Source organism: Mastigoproctus giganteus, chromosome 7, assembly GCF_048544385.1.
Source record: "Mastigoproctus giganteus isolate SK-2022 chromosome 7, ASM4854438v1, whole genome shotgun sequence".
In the NCBI taxonomy this organism is placed as follows: Eukaryota; Metazoa; Arthropoda; class Arachnida; order Uropygi; family Thelyphonidae; genus Mastigoproctus; species Mastigoproctus giganteus.
This window is the reverse complement of record NC_143581.1, coordinates 227,245,157-227,261,795: the sequence shown is the minus strand read 5'-3', so window position 1 is coordinate 227,261,795 and position 16,639 is coordinate 227,245,157. Positions and strand designations below refer to the sequence as shown.

General features: G+C 39.8%; 1 protein-coding gene across 2 annotated transcripts in view; it reads left to right on the top strand.

Moving 5' to 3' along the window:
- Cad88C (cadherin 88C) overlaps positions 1 to 16,639 on the top strand; it is a 156,019-nt gene that overhangs the window by 61,308 nt on the left and 78,072 nt on the right. For both annotated transcript variants that reach the window (XM_090378192.1, XM_090378191.1), the window contains exons 5-12: positions 674 to 736; positions 993 to 1,082; positions 1,241 to 1,324; positions 1,443 to 1,568; positions 1,673 to 1,804; positions 11,030 to 11,108; positions 11,403 to 11,515; positions 12,239 to 12,436. In XM_090378192.1, the coding sequence (XP_090234318.1) occupies positions 674 to 736; positions 993 to 1,082; positions 1,241 to 1,324; positions 1,443 to 1,568; positions 1,673 to 1,804; positions 11,030 to 11,108; positions 11,403 to 11,515; positions 12,239 to 12,436 (885 nt within the window). The remainder of the gene's footprint in view (positions 1 to 673; positions 737 to 992; positions 1,083 to 1,240; positions 1,325 to 1,442; positions 1,569 to 1,672; positions 1,805 to 11,029; positions 11,109 to 11,402; positions 11,516 to 12,238; positions 12,437 to 16,639) is intronic.

The window sequence follows — 16,639 nt, the reverse complement described above, 5'->3', positions numbered from 1 at the left end:
AGCTAATAGTTCACACGATGTCCGACAGATGTCGAGTATCGCTGTACATATTTCCCTCGAAAATTAAAAATATCCCGCGGTGGCCCTGCTGCGGCGCACAGTTTGGGAACCGGTTTTAGCCACTTGAAGTGTAAAACACACATAACAGATATGTTGTTATCCATATTATAACTGTCAACCTCCCTGTGGGGATATATTAATAAACATAATAATTTCTACACAATGGCTCTTTCTGTTCCTCACTCTCACACGTCCCTGGCCTGATTCGGCCACTACTGCGGTACCACTAATGTAATGTAAAATATCCTTTGCAGTAATAATTTTATTTGATTTCAGTGAAATAAATTCCTGTATCGTTTTCAGCTTATTTATTTATTTTTTTTTTTCGTGGAACTAGTGTTATGGTATATCCTTCTCCCCACATATCTGCTTTCACCATTCCTATCTGTGATTAAAATTGTGTTTCTTTCCTGGGTTTTCTAAGCTGTGGTATATTTAATTATGGGTAAGCGAATCATAAATATGTTCTTTGACTTTGGATTATTAGAAACAGCAAGTAACAAATAATACAGTGAAAAAAAAAATAATTTACATTTTATTTGCAGAGAGCGAAATCAACAGAAAAAGAAATACAGTACTTCAATAGTAACCATTTTTTCTTTATACTTCCTAGGTGACAGATTCCTATTCCTTTGTGCTGACGCTTACAGATGATAAGCTGGGAGAGGGGCAATATGTGAGTTGTAGATTTTTTCATTCAAGTTTAATGTCTTAAACATCTTCACTTTAATAAATTCTTAATAAAGTCATCATATTAAATTAAATAATTTTATATTGTGAGTAGTTCTGATAGGGATATTCATTGTCATCCATTTGCAGTACACATTACTGTTAAAAAATCTGTCATTCAAAATTACAAAAATTCGTTACCGATTCAATTCTATTATTGTTGTTTTATTTGATTTGATTATTATTATTTTTTTTTTTTTTAGGTGAGACAGTCATTATTAATTATCGTCGAAGATATCAACGACAACACGCCAGTATTCAAACCTTTCAAATCTACCATTTCCATCAGAGAGGTTAGTGGCGCCATCTATGTATTTTCATTAAATTTATGAAAATGTTTTTCAATAATTAGAAATATGATCGTCTGATAACGCAATGCTTATGTAAAATATTTATCTCTTTGCTTTTATATTATTATTATTATCAGTAAAGTTGTTCAATGTGTATATAGGATGCCAAATCAGGAGTCATAGAATCAGTAGAGGCCATAGATAACGATGCTGGACCATTTGGACAAGTGATTTACCAACTTCAGGTAACCCACAAATGAGCAATAAGATCGCATAATTAATGAGTTAAAAATGGTGTATACAGTATTTCAAATATTATAATATTAAGTTTTGGTTGAAATATAATTGGAGTTACGTGTTTAGGATCTCGGGGATGATACCGTTAAAACATTTTCAATTCAGACGAGTCAAGGAAAAGGTGTGATTAGTCTTATTGGCCCTTTGGATTACGAAAGAAAAGGACTGTACCAATTACGAGTATTAGCTCTTGTAAGTATATTTTATAGAAATTGGTTATTTTGAGACGTGATAGCGTATTCTTCAAAGTAGGAAAGTTTTTATTTTAACTTTTAAGGTTATTTTAACTTTTTTAGGATCGCGCAAACACAGGCAGGCGAAACACTGCTACAGCAGCCATTTTAGTGAAGGTGGAAGATGTAGCAGACCAACCTCCGGTATTTGTAGTTGTTCCATCGGTAACACGTATTCCTGAAGATTTATCTGTGGTAAGTGAGTGCAAACAATTATTAAATTATAAAATATGTACAGTATTTGCTAAAATGCGGGAACAATTTTATTTTGCAAAAAATATATTATTATTATTTCTCCCTGATTGGGGTTCCACCTCGTGACGGGTATTGCTACCAAGTACACAGGGTGGTTGTTGTTATGCCAGGTGTTAATATTGGTCGAGGAACTCTCTGACTATCCTACAGGTGTTCAGGATTGTGACTTTCTGGAGTTCCTTGTAGATGTTCGCGGGGAGACCTATTGCTGCTAGACTGTTATGTAGGGTCTTTGGCACCATACCTGTGGTTGACACGATGATCGGGATGGTCGTTACTTGTTGCATATGCTACATCTCTTTGATCTCATCTCCTGTCTTAGGTTCGTGTACTTCCTGATTTTTTCTCCATGGGTTTTCTACAAGTTGCCAGTGTTGGGTACCGCTATGTCAATCAGATAGGTAGCCTTTTCCTTCTTGTCCCCAAGGGTTATGTCCGGTCTGTTGCGGGATTGTCCTATCCATTATTATGGCACGGTCCCAGTACATCTTGTGGGTTGGAGTTTCTAGTACTGCCTGGGGTTCGTACTTGTAGTACAGTACACTTTGTTCAATCAACTGGTATTTCCTTGCTAGCTTCTGATGTATTATCCTGGCTACCTGACCGTGTCTATGAGTGTACTCAGTCTGGGTGATCACCGTGCGTTCCGCAGTGATGTGTTGGATCGTTTCTGAGGCCAGGTGGCATCGTCGACATGTGTCATCGAACACTCCGGGCTCCTTGGCAATGTATTTTCTATAGTTCATGGTGTTGATTACCTGGTCTTGGATGGCGAGCATGAATCCTTCAGTCTCGGGGAAGAGCGTCTCGCTCGTGAGCCATGCATTGGAAGCAATTTTATCTATGTGATCTTGATGGAGATCATTGTAGTGTCTGCCATGGAGTGTCTTCTCCGCCCATATTTCTAGCTTCGTTTGTGCCTCCTGGTTTGGGGGGGGACTCCTCGCTTAGATTGAGTGGGGTACACCGCTTGTTTATCTTCCTTATGGCCTGCTGGAGTGCTGCTGTGTGTTTCTGGAACTAATCCTTCACGTTCACTATCGCTGTCTTGCTCAATGAGGTATATCAGGCCCCTTCCTTCTTCTTTCCGGGCAATTGTCAGTCTCTCCACGGCAGATTTCGGGTGGTGTTGGCGGCTCTTGGTCATCATTGTCCTTGTCTTTCTCACGATATCCTCCAGCTCGATGTTAGTCCAATCTATGACCCCGAAGGAGTATGTTAGCACTGGGACTGCATAGGTATTTATGGCTTTAACTGTGTTCCCTCCGTTCAGCTTTGCTTTCAGCAGGCTTCTGAGTCTCTGATGGTATTTTTCGGTCAGGCAGGCAGGCCTTAATTTCCTTGTGCTGTAACTGCTGAGTCTGCATCATCCCCAAGTATTTGTAGGCCTGTCCCTCTGCCATGGCTTCGATCTCTTTACTAGTCTGCAGCTGGTAGTTTCGGGTGATTAATTTTTCCTGTTGCAATCCGTGAGTCTTACATTTGTCTAGATCAAATTCCATTCTAATATCATTGCGGAATTATTCGGTGATCTGGAGTAGTTGCTGGAGGTGCTTCTCGATTCCTGAGTAGAGCTTGATGTCATCCATGTACATCAGGTGGGTGAGGGTGTACAGGTTCTTCTTTCCTTCTTTGAGGTTATATCCGTACTTGCTACTGTTGAGCATGGTAGATAGCGAGTTAAGTGTTAGACAATGGGCTCAGGGCATCTCCCTGAAAGATTTCTCTCCTGATGGGGATTAGTCTGGTTGTGATGTTTTCGACCTTAATGGTGGTACTCCATTTCGACATCGTTTCTCCTAGGGAGTTTATCACTATCGGATTGACTTTGTAGATGTTCAGCGCCTCTATTAGCCAGCTATGAGGCACGGAGTCTATATGAGGCGGTAATCGATGTAGACTGTGTACATGTTGCGGCGCTTCTTGTAGACGTGCTCCATAACCACGGCATCTATGGTTAATTGCTCCTTGCATCCTTTGCTCAGCCACTTGCATCCTTTCTGCTGTTCGGCCATTATGTTCTGGCTCTCTAAGTGATCTGATATCTTCCTGGTTATGCAGCACTGGTCAGGATCTTGTACATTGTTGGGAGGCAGGTGATTGGCGTATATTTCGCCGGGTTTCTTGTATCTTCGTCTTTAGGCTTCAGATATGTGATTCCTTGAGTGAGAAACTTCGGGATTATCTCTGGGTGCCTTATCATTCGGGTGAACTGATCTGCCAGGTGCTATGTGTGCAAGTGAGCTTCTTGTACCAGTAGTTGTGGACGTTATCTATTCCTGGAGTTCGCCTGTTAAAAGAGTTCTTGATCGTCTGTTTTACTTCTTCCCCCCGAATCTCCTACGCTCTTATTTCTTGTACGTCCTTGGTTTTCTTGCGTTCTAGTTCTATCCAGCTGGCTCGGCTGTTATGTCTTACTTCCCTGCTCCACATGTTTCCCCAGAACTCCTCAGTCGTCTTCTTCTCGGATGGTCTTCCCTTCTTTCTCATCTTCTCCGAGATTCCTGTAGAAGTCTCTTTGGTCCTCATCGAAGTTTCGGTTGTTTATTTTCCTCTTGGAGCTCTCTTTGTATCGGCGTAGTCTCTTGCTGAGTGCAAGGATGTGCTGCTTCAATGTGTCCAAGTGCTCTCTTATTTGATTTTTTTGTCTCATGTTTGCTGTGGACGCTGTCTCTCTTGAGGATGCTCTTCATCACTTTTCCAATTAATTTCTTACTCCTATTTCCCCGTTGGTATTGGGTAAATTGGCCTATCTTGACTCTTAATTCTTCTATCTTCTTTCCCAAGTTGGTGGTTCCTTCTGTTTTCGGTTGTTCTTCTGCTGGTCTCTCGCTTCTCTTCCATTAATCCTCGTGGCTGCTACCGCAGCACAATACACGGCTATGTGGATGGCCTCAGTGTTGCACCATTGCGTTCGAGGTAATGCGGTATTATGTGCCGATTCAGGTGGTCTATGACTCTCCACAAGATTCTATTCTGCCTCTCCTTCGGTATCACGTGAGTCTTTGTGGGGTCCATTCCTTCGAATTGTGTTAGAGCCTTCTTCCACTCGTCCTCTATTCTGGATGTCATGACCTCGCCTGTTTCCACTTCAGCTGCTGTGGGTTGTATTTCTTCTTGCTCTTCCTCCTCTGGTTCGCTGGTGGTATGTTCTTCCTCCTCTGGTTCCATATTGTTTATCCTTTGTAGTTGATCGCTCACGTCCTGCTTGATTTTTTTCAAGATTGCAGGATCTATCAGGTTCTTCGTGACGATGGTCTTTCTCTGGTCCGCTATTCGCTGTTCGGTGACTTGAATATCCGGAAATCGTTCCAGCCAATTGGTATGTAGTCTCGTCCTGTAAGTTGTTATATCGGTCTCCAGCTTCGTTATTTCGTACTATGCTTGCATGATGTACGTATTCATTTCGATGCTCCACTTCATGCGTTGGCGTTTCCTTCCTTGCTGGGTGGTCACTAGCGCAGTTGCGCAGGGAGCACTTCCAGTTGGTGGGCCTGGATGGTTTTGCCCTTCTCTTGTGGTAGCCATACAGGGGACAGCGCCACTCGCTCCACTGTCTTCCTTGGGAAGACCGTCTCTAATTTTTCGAACCGACCTCTCTGCCTAAAGCCTGAACGCGAGTGACTTTATCCTGCGTCACACTCGATGCAGTATGATTAATATTTCTCTGCGACATCAAATTATTATTTTTAGGGTTTCCCGTAATTAAATACATTAACCCGTATTCGTGTCTGTAAATTGCGTGTGTTCTCTGGTCGATTTGCCTGTTTTGCTGGACGAAAAAACCCCAGTTTCTGAGGGGAAAAACCTTGCTATCTACGCCTGAGACCGACTAACTCAGCCACGGAGTGAAAAAGCCCACTAAAGTTCCTCCCGTCATCCACGGGATTCGAACCCGGGCCTTTTCCACCCGGTGTGGGGAGGACGGTGACGATACCACTGTGCTACCTACGCAGACTCTGCGACATCATCCATCTATGGAGGTGGACTTGTTTAGCTTCGGCTTATGTCCAGTGGTAGTTCTCGGGAGTGGCGCCACAATCTGCCTTAGCCGCCACTCCGACCTTGGTCCCTTGGAGCAACTTTCACGACGTTTATTTATTTATTAATTTATTTATTATTATTATTATTATTATTAAACCGGTCTCCCAGCATGATGGAGCCACGTTCGCTTCCGCCAAGGCGGTACCCGAACCAGGGTCCGTCAAGCTGGTAGTCCAGTGTCGTAACCACTGGGCCATAGCGCCCTTATTATTATTATTATTGTTGTTGTTGTTGGACAAATGATATAATAATTTGTGACTTATAACAAGGATTGGAAAAAAAAAGAAGAAAAAGAACGAGCAAAAAGCATTGACTTTTATACGCAAAGCGACAACCATTTCCTTTATGGGTATGCGGCCTGTTGCCCTCATTCATTCCTCCAATCAGCGCCCGGTAACAAACATAATAGATCCAGTGCTTCCACTGAAACATACGGTACACAGATAACCTACGTGATATGTATGAAAACGAAAGAAAAGAAATAAGAATTGCAGGATTTCTATTATGATTTTTGGGAATACTTTACAAATAGTACCAAAAGAACCAAATAGAAAATGTGATATGAAAATCCATCACTCTGAGTCGCGTTATTACATACAAATAAAAGGATATGGTGAAGGCAGTAGGCGATTTACGCATATATGGCAACGCGCCTAAAAAAACAAAAACTTTTATACCCATTTCATTTTCCTCTCACTTCTAATATTTTTTGGATTGAATGAATATAATAATTTGTCCAATCCTTTAAGGAAGCATTAATTGAGCTACTGAGTTCCAAACGCTCGGCTTCCAACCAAGTTGTGTCATTATGACGTCCATTCCTGGAATCCTATGGAAGTATGGAAATACCACTGAACATGGTCTGCAACAATCGTTGCTGACTGACTGCAACCTACGCTCCGGCCACCAGTTGCCACTGCTATACGCTGTTTAAGATGCGGAATAACCATTGCATTGTGCAATAGGATTATCAACTTTTTGTTCCTACTGGCAAAGTTCCTAGACATTACTGACAGAACCCTATAATCTGTTCCAGCAGTCAGCACTGCGCTGAGAACTTCATGTTAGAGTATCGCTTAGATCGTTTTTCCATATCAGTTATTTTGAGTTTAGTGCTACCGAAATGGTATGTTATTCTAAGATTACTGCTACCAAAATGTAGAACCTTGGTTAAACCTCAGCATTTTTCAGCACATCTGTTTAGTTTATCTAAATCTTGTCGGAGTACCATACACTGATTAAAGCCATTAACCCCCTGCCCGCTTTATATCACAATAAACTTTGATATTACAGTTGGTATGCTTACATCAGTATCGTTAATAAATGTTGAAAACAGTAAGATGCCCAACACCGAGCTCTGCAGGATCCCACTCATAACATTAGTCCATCAAGAGAATTTAGGTTTCTATTTTGTTGTAAATGGAGAAATATGGTCTAAGCAACTGACGCTCCTAAAAGCCGCCAATAACGCTCTACAAAGTGATAAGAACGTTGCTCCCCTCACTAGTGTTTTTGATAACAGTATTCAAAAGCTTTACTATATGTCAGAATTATTCTTTTCATCCAGCTCATTTCTGACAACTTCATAGTAGCAGGTCAAAGATGTCCCTTTCACAAAGTCATGCTGTGATTAGCTATGATCTTAGTTACCTACTGATTGTTACGATCATGTATTACCTACTCATTGTATGATCTTGCATTAACTACTGAATCCGTTGATTTCCTTGGCACAGAAGGCAAAATTACAGGTCTGTGATTAATCACTTCACCCTTTGTGAGAAGATGAGATTTTTTTTTTTTTTTGATTTTTTTATTGAAGGATATTCAAGGATTCAACACAAGGATAATCTAATTTATGGTAATAACAGTTGTTTATCAAAGAGGAAGTTCAATGCATTTTTAACCGTGTTTTAACTGACTGAAATAATTTGTGAAAGGTTACTTAGTAATTTTCGAAGCAAAGACACTTAACTGCAGTAAATTTCGCTTTCAGTTCTTTCACTCATTCGCCAAAAATTCAGACACCTTTTACTACTGCCGTCGTCAGATAATTAAATGTAAGGTATGCAAATATAAGTTGTCACATGGCATGGTCACGAGTTCCTTGGCATCAGATAAATACTGTACACGTTCCTGTGGCTTCTTAGTCTCTCCAGTTATAGAGAAGACAGGTGATCTTTCAGATTTTCAGAAAGCTGTCATTTTTAGAGCACATTTAGCAGGAACCCCAACAGAGAAAAATAACGAAATCACTGGTGTGTCGAAAGCAACCATCTCAAAAGCATACGATGAATGGAAGGCAAAAGGAGAAGGCAGCTCTAAAAAGAAGAAATGCGGCAACAAGTCGATACTCCAAGAACGGGACCGCTGGAATTTAAAACTAATTGTGCGTCAGAATAAAAGGTCCAGTGTGCAGCAAAAGAATTCAGGCAAAGAACAACCAATTTCCAACGGAACTACGCAGCGGAATTGACTGATATTAATGAAAAAAATCGCCATCGTGAGTAGCACAGATAGTATAATTACCGTCCTCCTTACACGTGGTTGGAGAGACCTGAGTTTGAATCCCGTATAATACGAGAAATTTTTATGGGCCTTACTCAGAACATAGGCGAGTTGGTCTCAGGCGAGGGTAGCTTTATTATTATTGTAGTAGTGGCATGTGATGCTAGAAAGCAAGCGTATGAGCTTATATAGCATCACCCCTCTCCCCCAATTCACGCCATCCATTCCCTCCAAACGTCTGTCCAGTTCTTCCTTGAATTTATTTAAGCTATCAACTTTCACAAACAACAGATGGAAGTTTGTTCCAGCAATCAACTACCTGCTGGCTAAAGGCAAATTTTCGCGCATCTATTCTACAAATGTCTTTCCTCAATTTAAATTTATGACCCTCTCAGGTTCGTAACTGAGCAAGCGGAAGAATCTCATCAGTCCCATCACAATTCAGCCTGCTGAACCCATTCAAGGCCTTATACACTTCAATCAGATCATCTCACAGGTGCCTAGTCTCCAGACGCTGAAATTTACCGAACTTAACCCTTTCTTGGAAAGAGGACTACTTCGTTCCCCTCACCAATCTTGTTGCCCTTCTCTGTACTCGCTCAAACAACGCTACATCCTTCCTAAAATGATGCCTTAAGGCTTGTACTCAAGGCGTGGCCTGGCCATTGCCTTATACAAGGGGATAATCACTCCTTCTTTTCCCTACTAGCAAAATTCCTGTTTATCATTGACAATATCCAATGACCTGTTCTCGCGGCCTGTTTGCACTGATCAGAAAAATTCATATCTGACTGCACAATTACTCCCAGGTCTTTTTCATTTTCTACCACCATAAGTGTAGTGCCACACATTTGGTACGTTTCTCTGGTTTTATATATGCAGTACTTTGCATTTGTCAATGTTAAACTTCAGTTGTCACTTCTTAGCCTATCTGCCCAGCTTTTCTAGATCCTGTTGCAGTAGCATACCGTCATTAACAACTCTGCTAACCTTTCTATCATCAGCATACTGTCATTAACACCCTGCTAATATTTTTAGCATCTGCATACTTGGACATTAAGTATGCAGATGCTACAAGTATGCAGATGCTACATAATGTCCAAGTATGCAGATGCTACAAATATTAGCATCTGCATACTTGGACATTAAGCCTGACATACGTTCATCAATATCACTGATAAATATACAAACAACACCGGGCCCAACACCGAATCCTGGGGGACTCCGCTAATAACATTAGTCCACGAAGAGCAGTGTCCATTGATTACCACTGTCTTCTCCCACTCAACCACTCTTATATCCATTGTAGCAACTTGCCCTTAATTCCATACTGCTCCAATTTATATAGTCTTCCATGCGGAACAGTATCAAAAGCTTTCCTGAAATCCAAGTATATATCAAAATTATTTTTTGCATTCAGTTCCTTTGTAACCACATCATAGTATCCAATCAAATTTTTCAGACATGACTTTCCCTTAACAAACACATGCTACGTCTGGATTATTACTGCAATCTTGTATCGATGATCCTGCAATGCTTCTTTAACCGGTAACGCCATTATTTTCCCGGGAACAGAAGTTAAACTGACAGGTCTGTAATTATTCGTGTTACCATTTGATCCCCCTTTGTGAATTGGGGATATATTTGCACATCTCCAGTCCGTGGGGACTTCCCTTGTGTCCAAGGATGCTCTCTAATTATGGCTAAGGGTTTGCGTACTTCCTTTGCCGCCTCGTTTAATATAACTGGATAGATTCCATCCATCCTAGGTGCGTTTCTTATGTTTAACTTCAATTACATCTTTAAAGAAATCCCACATCAGTACACTATGATTGCTGCCACCTAGTAATTCCTTTATCTGCAAATTCTTAATGCACGAATAATCACTGCTGATGTATTAATCTCTCTGGTTGCCTCTCTAACATGCTGCTGCAGAAAACAATCATCAAATAAATCCACAAAAGTCTGGCTAGTGTGCGAGTGACCAATCCACAAGTTCCAGTCAATATCTGGAAAGTTAAAATCACAGATATTATTATTCTCCCAGAAACTCTGATTTCGTCCAGAAAACGGGCAAATCGACCCCAGCCCAGACGTAATATACAGACATATAAATGGTACAATATGGTGTAAGTGGCTGATTGCGATTTAAACCTAATAACAAACTGATACCAGCGTACAGGTTAGTGCAATTGCATCAGTTTAATTCGTGGCCATCTACCAAAGTAGTTAAGTTGGCATCGTTTTAATTATTTCCTATTGTGAACACCTTCACAGCGAGTTGCCATAGTATTGCACTACCGCGAATAAGTAACGCTTCACCAGTGGAGAAGACTAAGTTTACTTATTCTCGGCGGATAATATTAAAAGATTGCAATAATCGGTGTGCACTGCCCTGAATAAAGGTTGTTTCGGCCAGTGATTATTTATTGTGTACCGGAATTGTAGTTACATGAAAGCGTAAAAAGAAGTTACCCTTTTGTTATGCCTAAGAATTAAAAATTTCAAAAAACAAATAAATAAAAACATAACTTTTTTTTTTTTTAACATTTATAAACAACCGTGCCTTCCTCTTCTGTTTCAGCGTAATTATTGTGCCCTTGTATTTTTTTGCAGAATTCCCCTGTGTTGACAGTAAAGGCTGTAGATGGAGACAGAGGAGTAAACAACGCGATCTCCTATCAGATTAAAAGAGGTAAGGATACCATATGCTAATTTTCGAAATATGTCACGGTTAGACAATAGATGGCTGTATTGTGTTCGTGTTCATAAATTATGGCTGCTTGTTTAAGGCGCGCATTTAATCTTATCTAGTTTAAATATTTTCTTTGTTCCAGAGTTTGGTCAATACACTAAAACTGAAGACTTAGAGAAATTTGATATCTTTAGGAATAAATATTGACAATGCTTTGGATTGTGTAGTTTAATTATTCCCTAAAATGTAACGTTAGACAATTTTTATAAATTCACGACTTCTTCGATCCTTTAGGTGATAAAGGGTTCTTTTCCATTGATAAGAACGATGGATTAGTGACTGTGAAGAAGAAACTGGACAGAGAAACCACAGACAACAGAAATGGTGCTTTCATTCTAGAAATCGAGGTAAGTAATTTTTCCATCGGTCAGCCCTGTTTGACCGATGAAAAAATTAAAGTTAAATTTAAAAGGCTGACGGTTTTTTGAAGCATCTTTCGGATTTATAAGCTTTAAATGTTTCATTCAGATTTCTGAGCAGGCAAAAATTATTTTATAGGTTTATATTTCCAAAAACATTTAACTTAAAATAAATTTGCTAATTAAAAAAAAAAAAAGCCTTTAAGTTTTTATTTCTGTTGTGTTTATTTTTAAAAGTGAAATATATTTTTATATCATTTTTAATTATTTTTAAGCTGCATTTAAGTGTTTGAGAAGAAAGGTTTTTCTTATTCAGACTTCGATTTGTTTTGCCCATTATAAAAAAATAAACGAAAGTTCCGTCATAATGTCAATATCTGAAATAATTAAAGTTTATATCTGAAATAAATAAAGGGCAGCTGTTAGGGATAAAGGATAATTTAGTGATATTTGGCCCTTTTTTTTAAATAATAATCAACAACGGTTAACTTTGAAACCTTTATTTATGGATGTGTAATCAGTTCTCATATAACGAGATCTTGTGAATCCTACATATTAACATTTTAGGCCAGTCCCTTGTAACGTCAAAATTTTGTTAATGCCAATAACAGACAACCTGTCTGTTAAATCCACTAAATCCAATTTTATATTTACAACAAATATGTTAGTTTTTTAATATGGGATTTACGAGGTCTTTAAATGTTCCTACAGGCTAACGAGGTTGTTCTCGGAATATTTCCTCCTCCTAGTGTCACCACGGAGGTGACAATCATTCTGACAGACGTGAACGACGAAACTCCCACTTTTCGTAGCACTGAGTACATCACGGAGGTCACAGAGAATGCTCAGATTAGCGTGCCCGTGAACTTTTTGGGAAACGCCGTGCCAGAAGTTTTTGACCACGATCAGGTATTGTAATTCTTGTAGTCTTTAAAATATCCTGCCCCTTGAAATACAGCAACAGAGGTTTGGTGTGAACAATAAATAAAAATAGAAACAGTCTAGAATATGCTTCTGTTTAAAACAGAACAGAATACTTCCGTAATAGACACAAAGGGACAGTAAAGTCAAACAAGGTCAAGGTGTGTTTGTTTTAATTGCGGTGTCCAGGGTTTCCCCTATATGCCGCTGTAGCATCTGAAAAGGCAAAGGCCAAGGCCGGAAAGTGCATGTATTTAGGTGCGTAAGTACATTATGTGTGTTATGTTGAGGGTTGGCACCTGGCGACTTCGTAGCCGGGGAGCAGGGAACACCTGGACTCCTGTCCTCTGACTCCCAACCTTGGCTACGAGGAGGCGCGCCAGGGGCTACTTTTAACAGAAACGCTTAATGGGGCTATCAGTTAAGCCTGGGAGCCGCAAGGTGCTTAGGGAAAGGAAGTGGGGATAAGAATGAGAAGTATGGGGGATTGAAAGGGAAAGGAACGTTGGATAGAAGATAAGAAGAAGAAATAGACATCCCCTGAAATATAAGAGAAAAGTTTGCAATCGTAGAGAGAGAGAGAAAGAACTTAGGAGGAGTTCTAAAAGAAGTTCCCTTCTTCTTAGAACTTAGAAGGAGAAGTAAGGGTTGGGAAGGAAGGGAAAGAGGATAGACAGATTGGAGATGAAAGAAAGAAAGAAGAAGGCATCCCCTGGAAATAACTAAGAATGAAAAGAATAAAAGATAAATAGCTATAAATAAATTGACTGAGTAGCGGACAGTTTGATCCAGATAAAGTACCCATACACAATGTATACTATCAGCTAAGTGAGTACAATCACCACTCCCGGGGAACTTAATCAGAAAATCCAAAACTATGAATAGCAATCCATTTCATTAATTAACACCATTTCAAAAGTATTACTATCAGGCCACAGCAACCAGACACTTATCCATTCATTATATAGGACTCAACTGCTTAGCCTCCTAATAAAACTCAATGATTACCTGATCCTACACTATCAGATTTAAGCATTAAAATCAGAAGGCAAAACGTAGTGTACAAACAAACACCACCTTGTCAGCGTTGTACAATTCAATATCATATTTACAACATGATAACCAACTTTTCCTCTGTACACAAATCCGCTATCATTATCCTGATAGTCTTTACAAGTGACACCTTGAAAGGCGCCACACCCGGCTCAAAAACCACTAACACAACCGACAGACAACCTGTCTGTTAAATCCACTAAATTCAGTTTTATATTTACAACAAATAATCTACAAAACAACACAAAACATTAGGGTCGTGGGACCAACAAATTTACATAAGAGAAGAAAACTAAGGACTTATTTACAGAAAACATATATTTAATGGACAAAGTATAATAGTTCTTATCCTAGAACACAATCTGGATTATAGGGCATTACTCTTTACAGATCAACTCCAATTAGTCTCTTCCTAAGCACAAAAAGTTTGTCTGCAAATTAGAAACATCTAGGAAATTGTCTTTATCACTGACAAAACGTGGTAGGTCATCTTCATTGTACACTTCTGTAAGAAGCTGCAAATTATTTCTTAAATGTACATAGAGATACCAGTCAAATATAAAATGCTCCATGGTCTCAGGTGCACCACATTTACATAATGGAGAGGCGTAAGCTGCCATACCCCGTTAGAAGAAAAGATACATTCAGACCTGGGCAAAATCAAGCCGACTGTTGCTTGGTAAATTCTGACACGTTAGGAAAGTAACTACAAGCAGCTCTACCAACTTATACAGTGGACGGAGTTAATTGCCAACAATTAACTCTCTCCTAATTCTAGAATTATCATCTTTAGTTGGAATGTCTAAATTAATTGAATAGTTGCTCACCCTTGTAGGCAGGGCTTTTCGACAATAATATTGTAAGTAGTGGTACATAACTTCATATTGGATAGGACGTTTTCCACTGAATACTTGGGAGTGCCATTGTCGACACTGTTCTGCAATTTCTAGTGATTGCGAGGAGAAGAAGAAGAAAAAACTTATGCTTGAGTCAAATACTTCAAGACCCAACAATTATTATCACGATAACCCCATGCACCTGCAACATAACTTTGATTAAATTTATGTTGCAACATAACTTTAATCAAATTTGAGTAAATTTGATTAAAGTAGGTCCGCCTGGCTAACTTGTAAAGGTCACCCAGACAGTCAACAACAACTTTCCCTGTTATTTCTCTTGGCACGTTGTTAATTACGCCGAGCAGTTTTCAATTCATTTCTCAGATTTATCTTGAGACCACCACACCACAAATAAAGTCAAACAAAACCACCAAATTATAACGCCAACCGGGCTAGCCGTGTGGGTAAAGTGCCTGCCTGGCAACCCAAAGGTCGCGGGTTCGGATCCCGCCTACGGCTTGGATCAAAGTACTGCAAAAATCTTGGGAGGTGCATTATGGCCACAGAAGCCGATGCGACAACAACTACCAAAAAAAAAAAAAAAAAAACAAATTATAATATTAGGGTCCCATGTAAATGATTACATCTACCCATAATTCATTTTGTCTGTAAATTGCGTGTGTTCTCTGGTTGATTTGCCTGTTTGCTGGACGAAAAATTCCCAGTTTCTGGGGAAATAAAATCAAACAGAAATATACTGGCTAGCCACTGTATTACAACTATGTTCTAACAGTGATCCTTTCGCTCCGATTATTCCCATAACATCTCGCCATCGATTCCAAGGAAATACACTGCTCCACAAAATTTACAGAACAAGTAGAAAAGTAGCGTAACTCGTCCGGCTTGAGATGAAGTGTGACAAAATTTGGTATGATGGTGATGTACCATAGAATAACGATGAAATGAGGACACAACGAGAAACTTTGGACAAGTATAAGGGACATTTATAGGAGTTGTATAAGAATTGCTAAAAAGATCACATTACAGAAGTCGATACTGTTGTTTCTAGTAGTAGTAGGGTTTTAGGAGCATTAGTGACTAAAGCCATATTGCTCTTTGTACACTGTCTGTAAGTTATGTGTGTTCTTTGGTCGATTTTCTGTTTGCTGGACGAAAAACACGAGTTTCCGGAAGATAAAAAACCATGCTACCCTATCCTGAACGGTGTGCTGCATACGTCACATATCATATGATAATTCGTTTTACTTAAATTTGCATACTTGCAAATACGCTCGAAAGCGTCCGCATCGGTCTTTATGAAGTGGACATGCAGTGAACGTGATCCTCAATTATTATGGGTGAGAAAAGGAGAAATACACGTAATTGAGGATATATTGAGAATAGAGATAGATACATTGGATTTCTGAATTAAGTATTACCATCATCGCTCAAAGCTAAGTATCAGAAAATCAAACATCTGAGCCACCTGCCAAATCAAAATGGATTAGTCCATTGATAAAAATCAGCTTATTATAATTGCCACATAGTTTGTTGTTTAGGTTTTAGGAGCATTAGCAACTAAGGCCATATCGCTCCGGGCCGGGGATATGCGGTGGTCATTCCCTGACCTTTTCGCATCCTCCGTATTTGGTGGTGACGGGCTCGAAACGCAGTCTAATCAAGAAGCGTGTGCTGCGCACTGCTGCTCCTGTCCACCTGGCTACTGAGGCGCTTACCACATAGTCTTGATGTCGTTATTAATGCGTGACTATGGGAAAAACATGTAGTGCGAAGGAGTCCACGAAGGCATGATTTTCCTTATAGTGAAAGTATCTTGTATGGGCAAGAGCGAGGGGAACAAATATGTCGGAGCGGTCTGTTTCAAGGGTGTATAGTTACGAAAGCCTAAAAATCAAGCCGGAAGAAGAAGAAGTGTACTTCGCGCGTTCGATACCGATAACTTTTTCCTCAGCTTCGCACGTCAGGAGCAAATAGCATTGCATGAATCTACACTGGTGTTCAAAGAAAGTGCATCACCCCTTAAAATTGTAATTGTTGTCCGAATAACGTAAATATTGGCAATATTTCTTACAGATTGCATCGGATAAGATTGACACGCGTAAGTGATGACGTAATATTGCATCACCTGTTACTTTCAGCTATATAAGCACGCTCTGCAAGAGTTGCAGTTATCCTTGCTTGTGTCAGGATGGCGAGTTACGTGCAGTTGACGCCACGAAGAAAGAGTGCTATTGTTGCTTTACATGAGGAAGCATGTTCTTCCCGTCATATTGCTTAT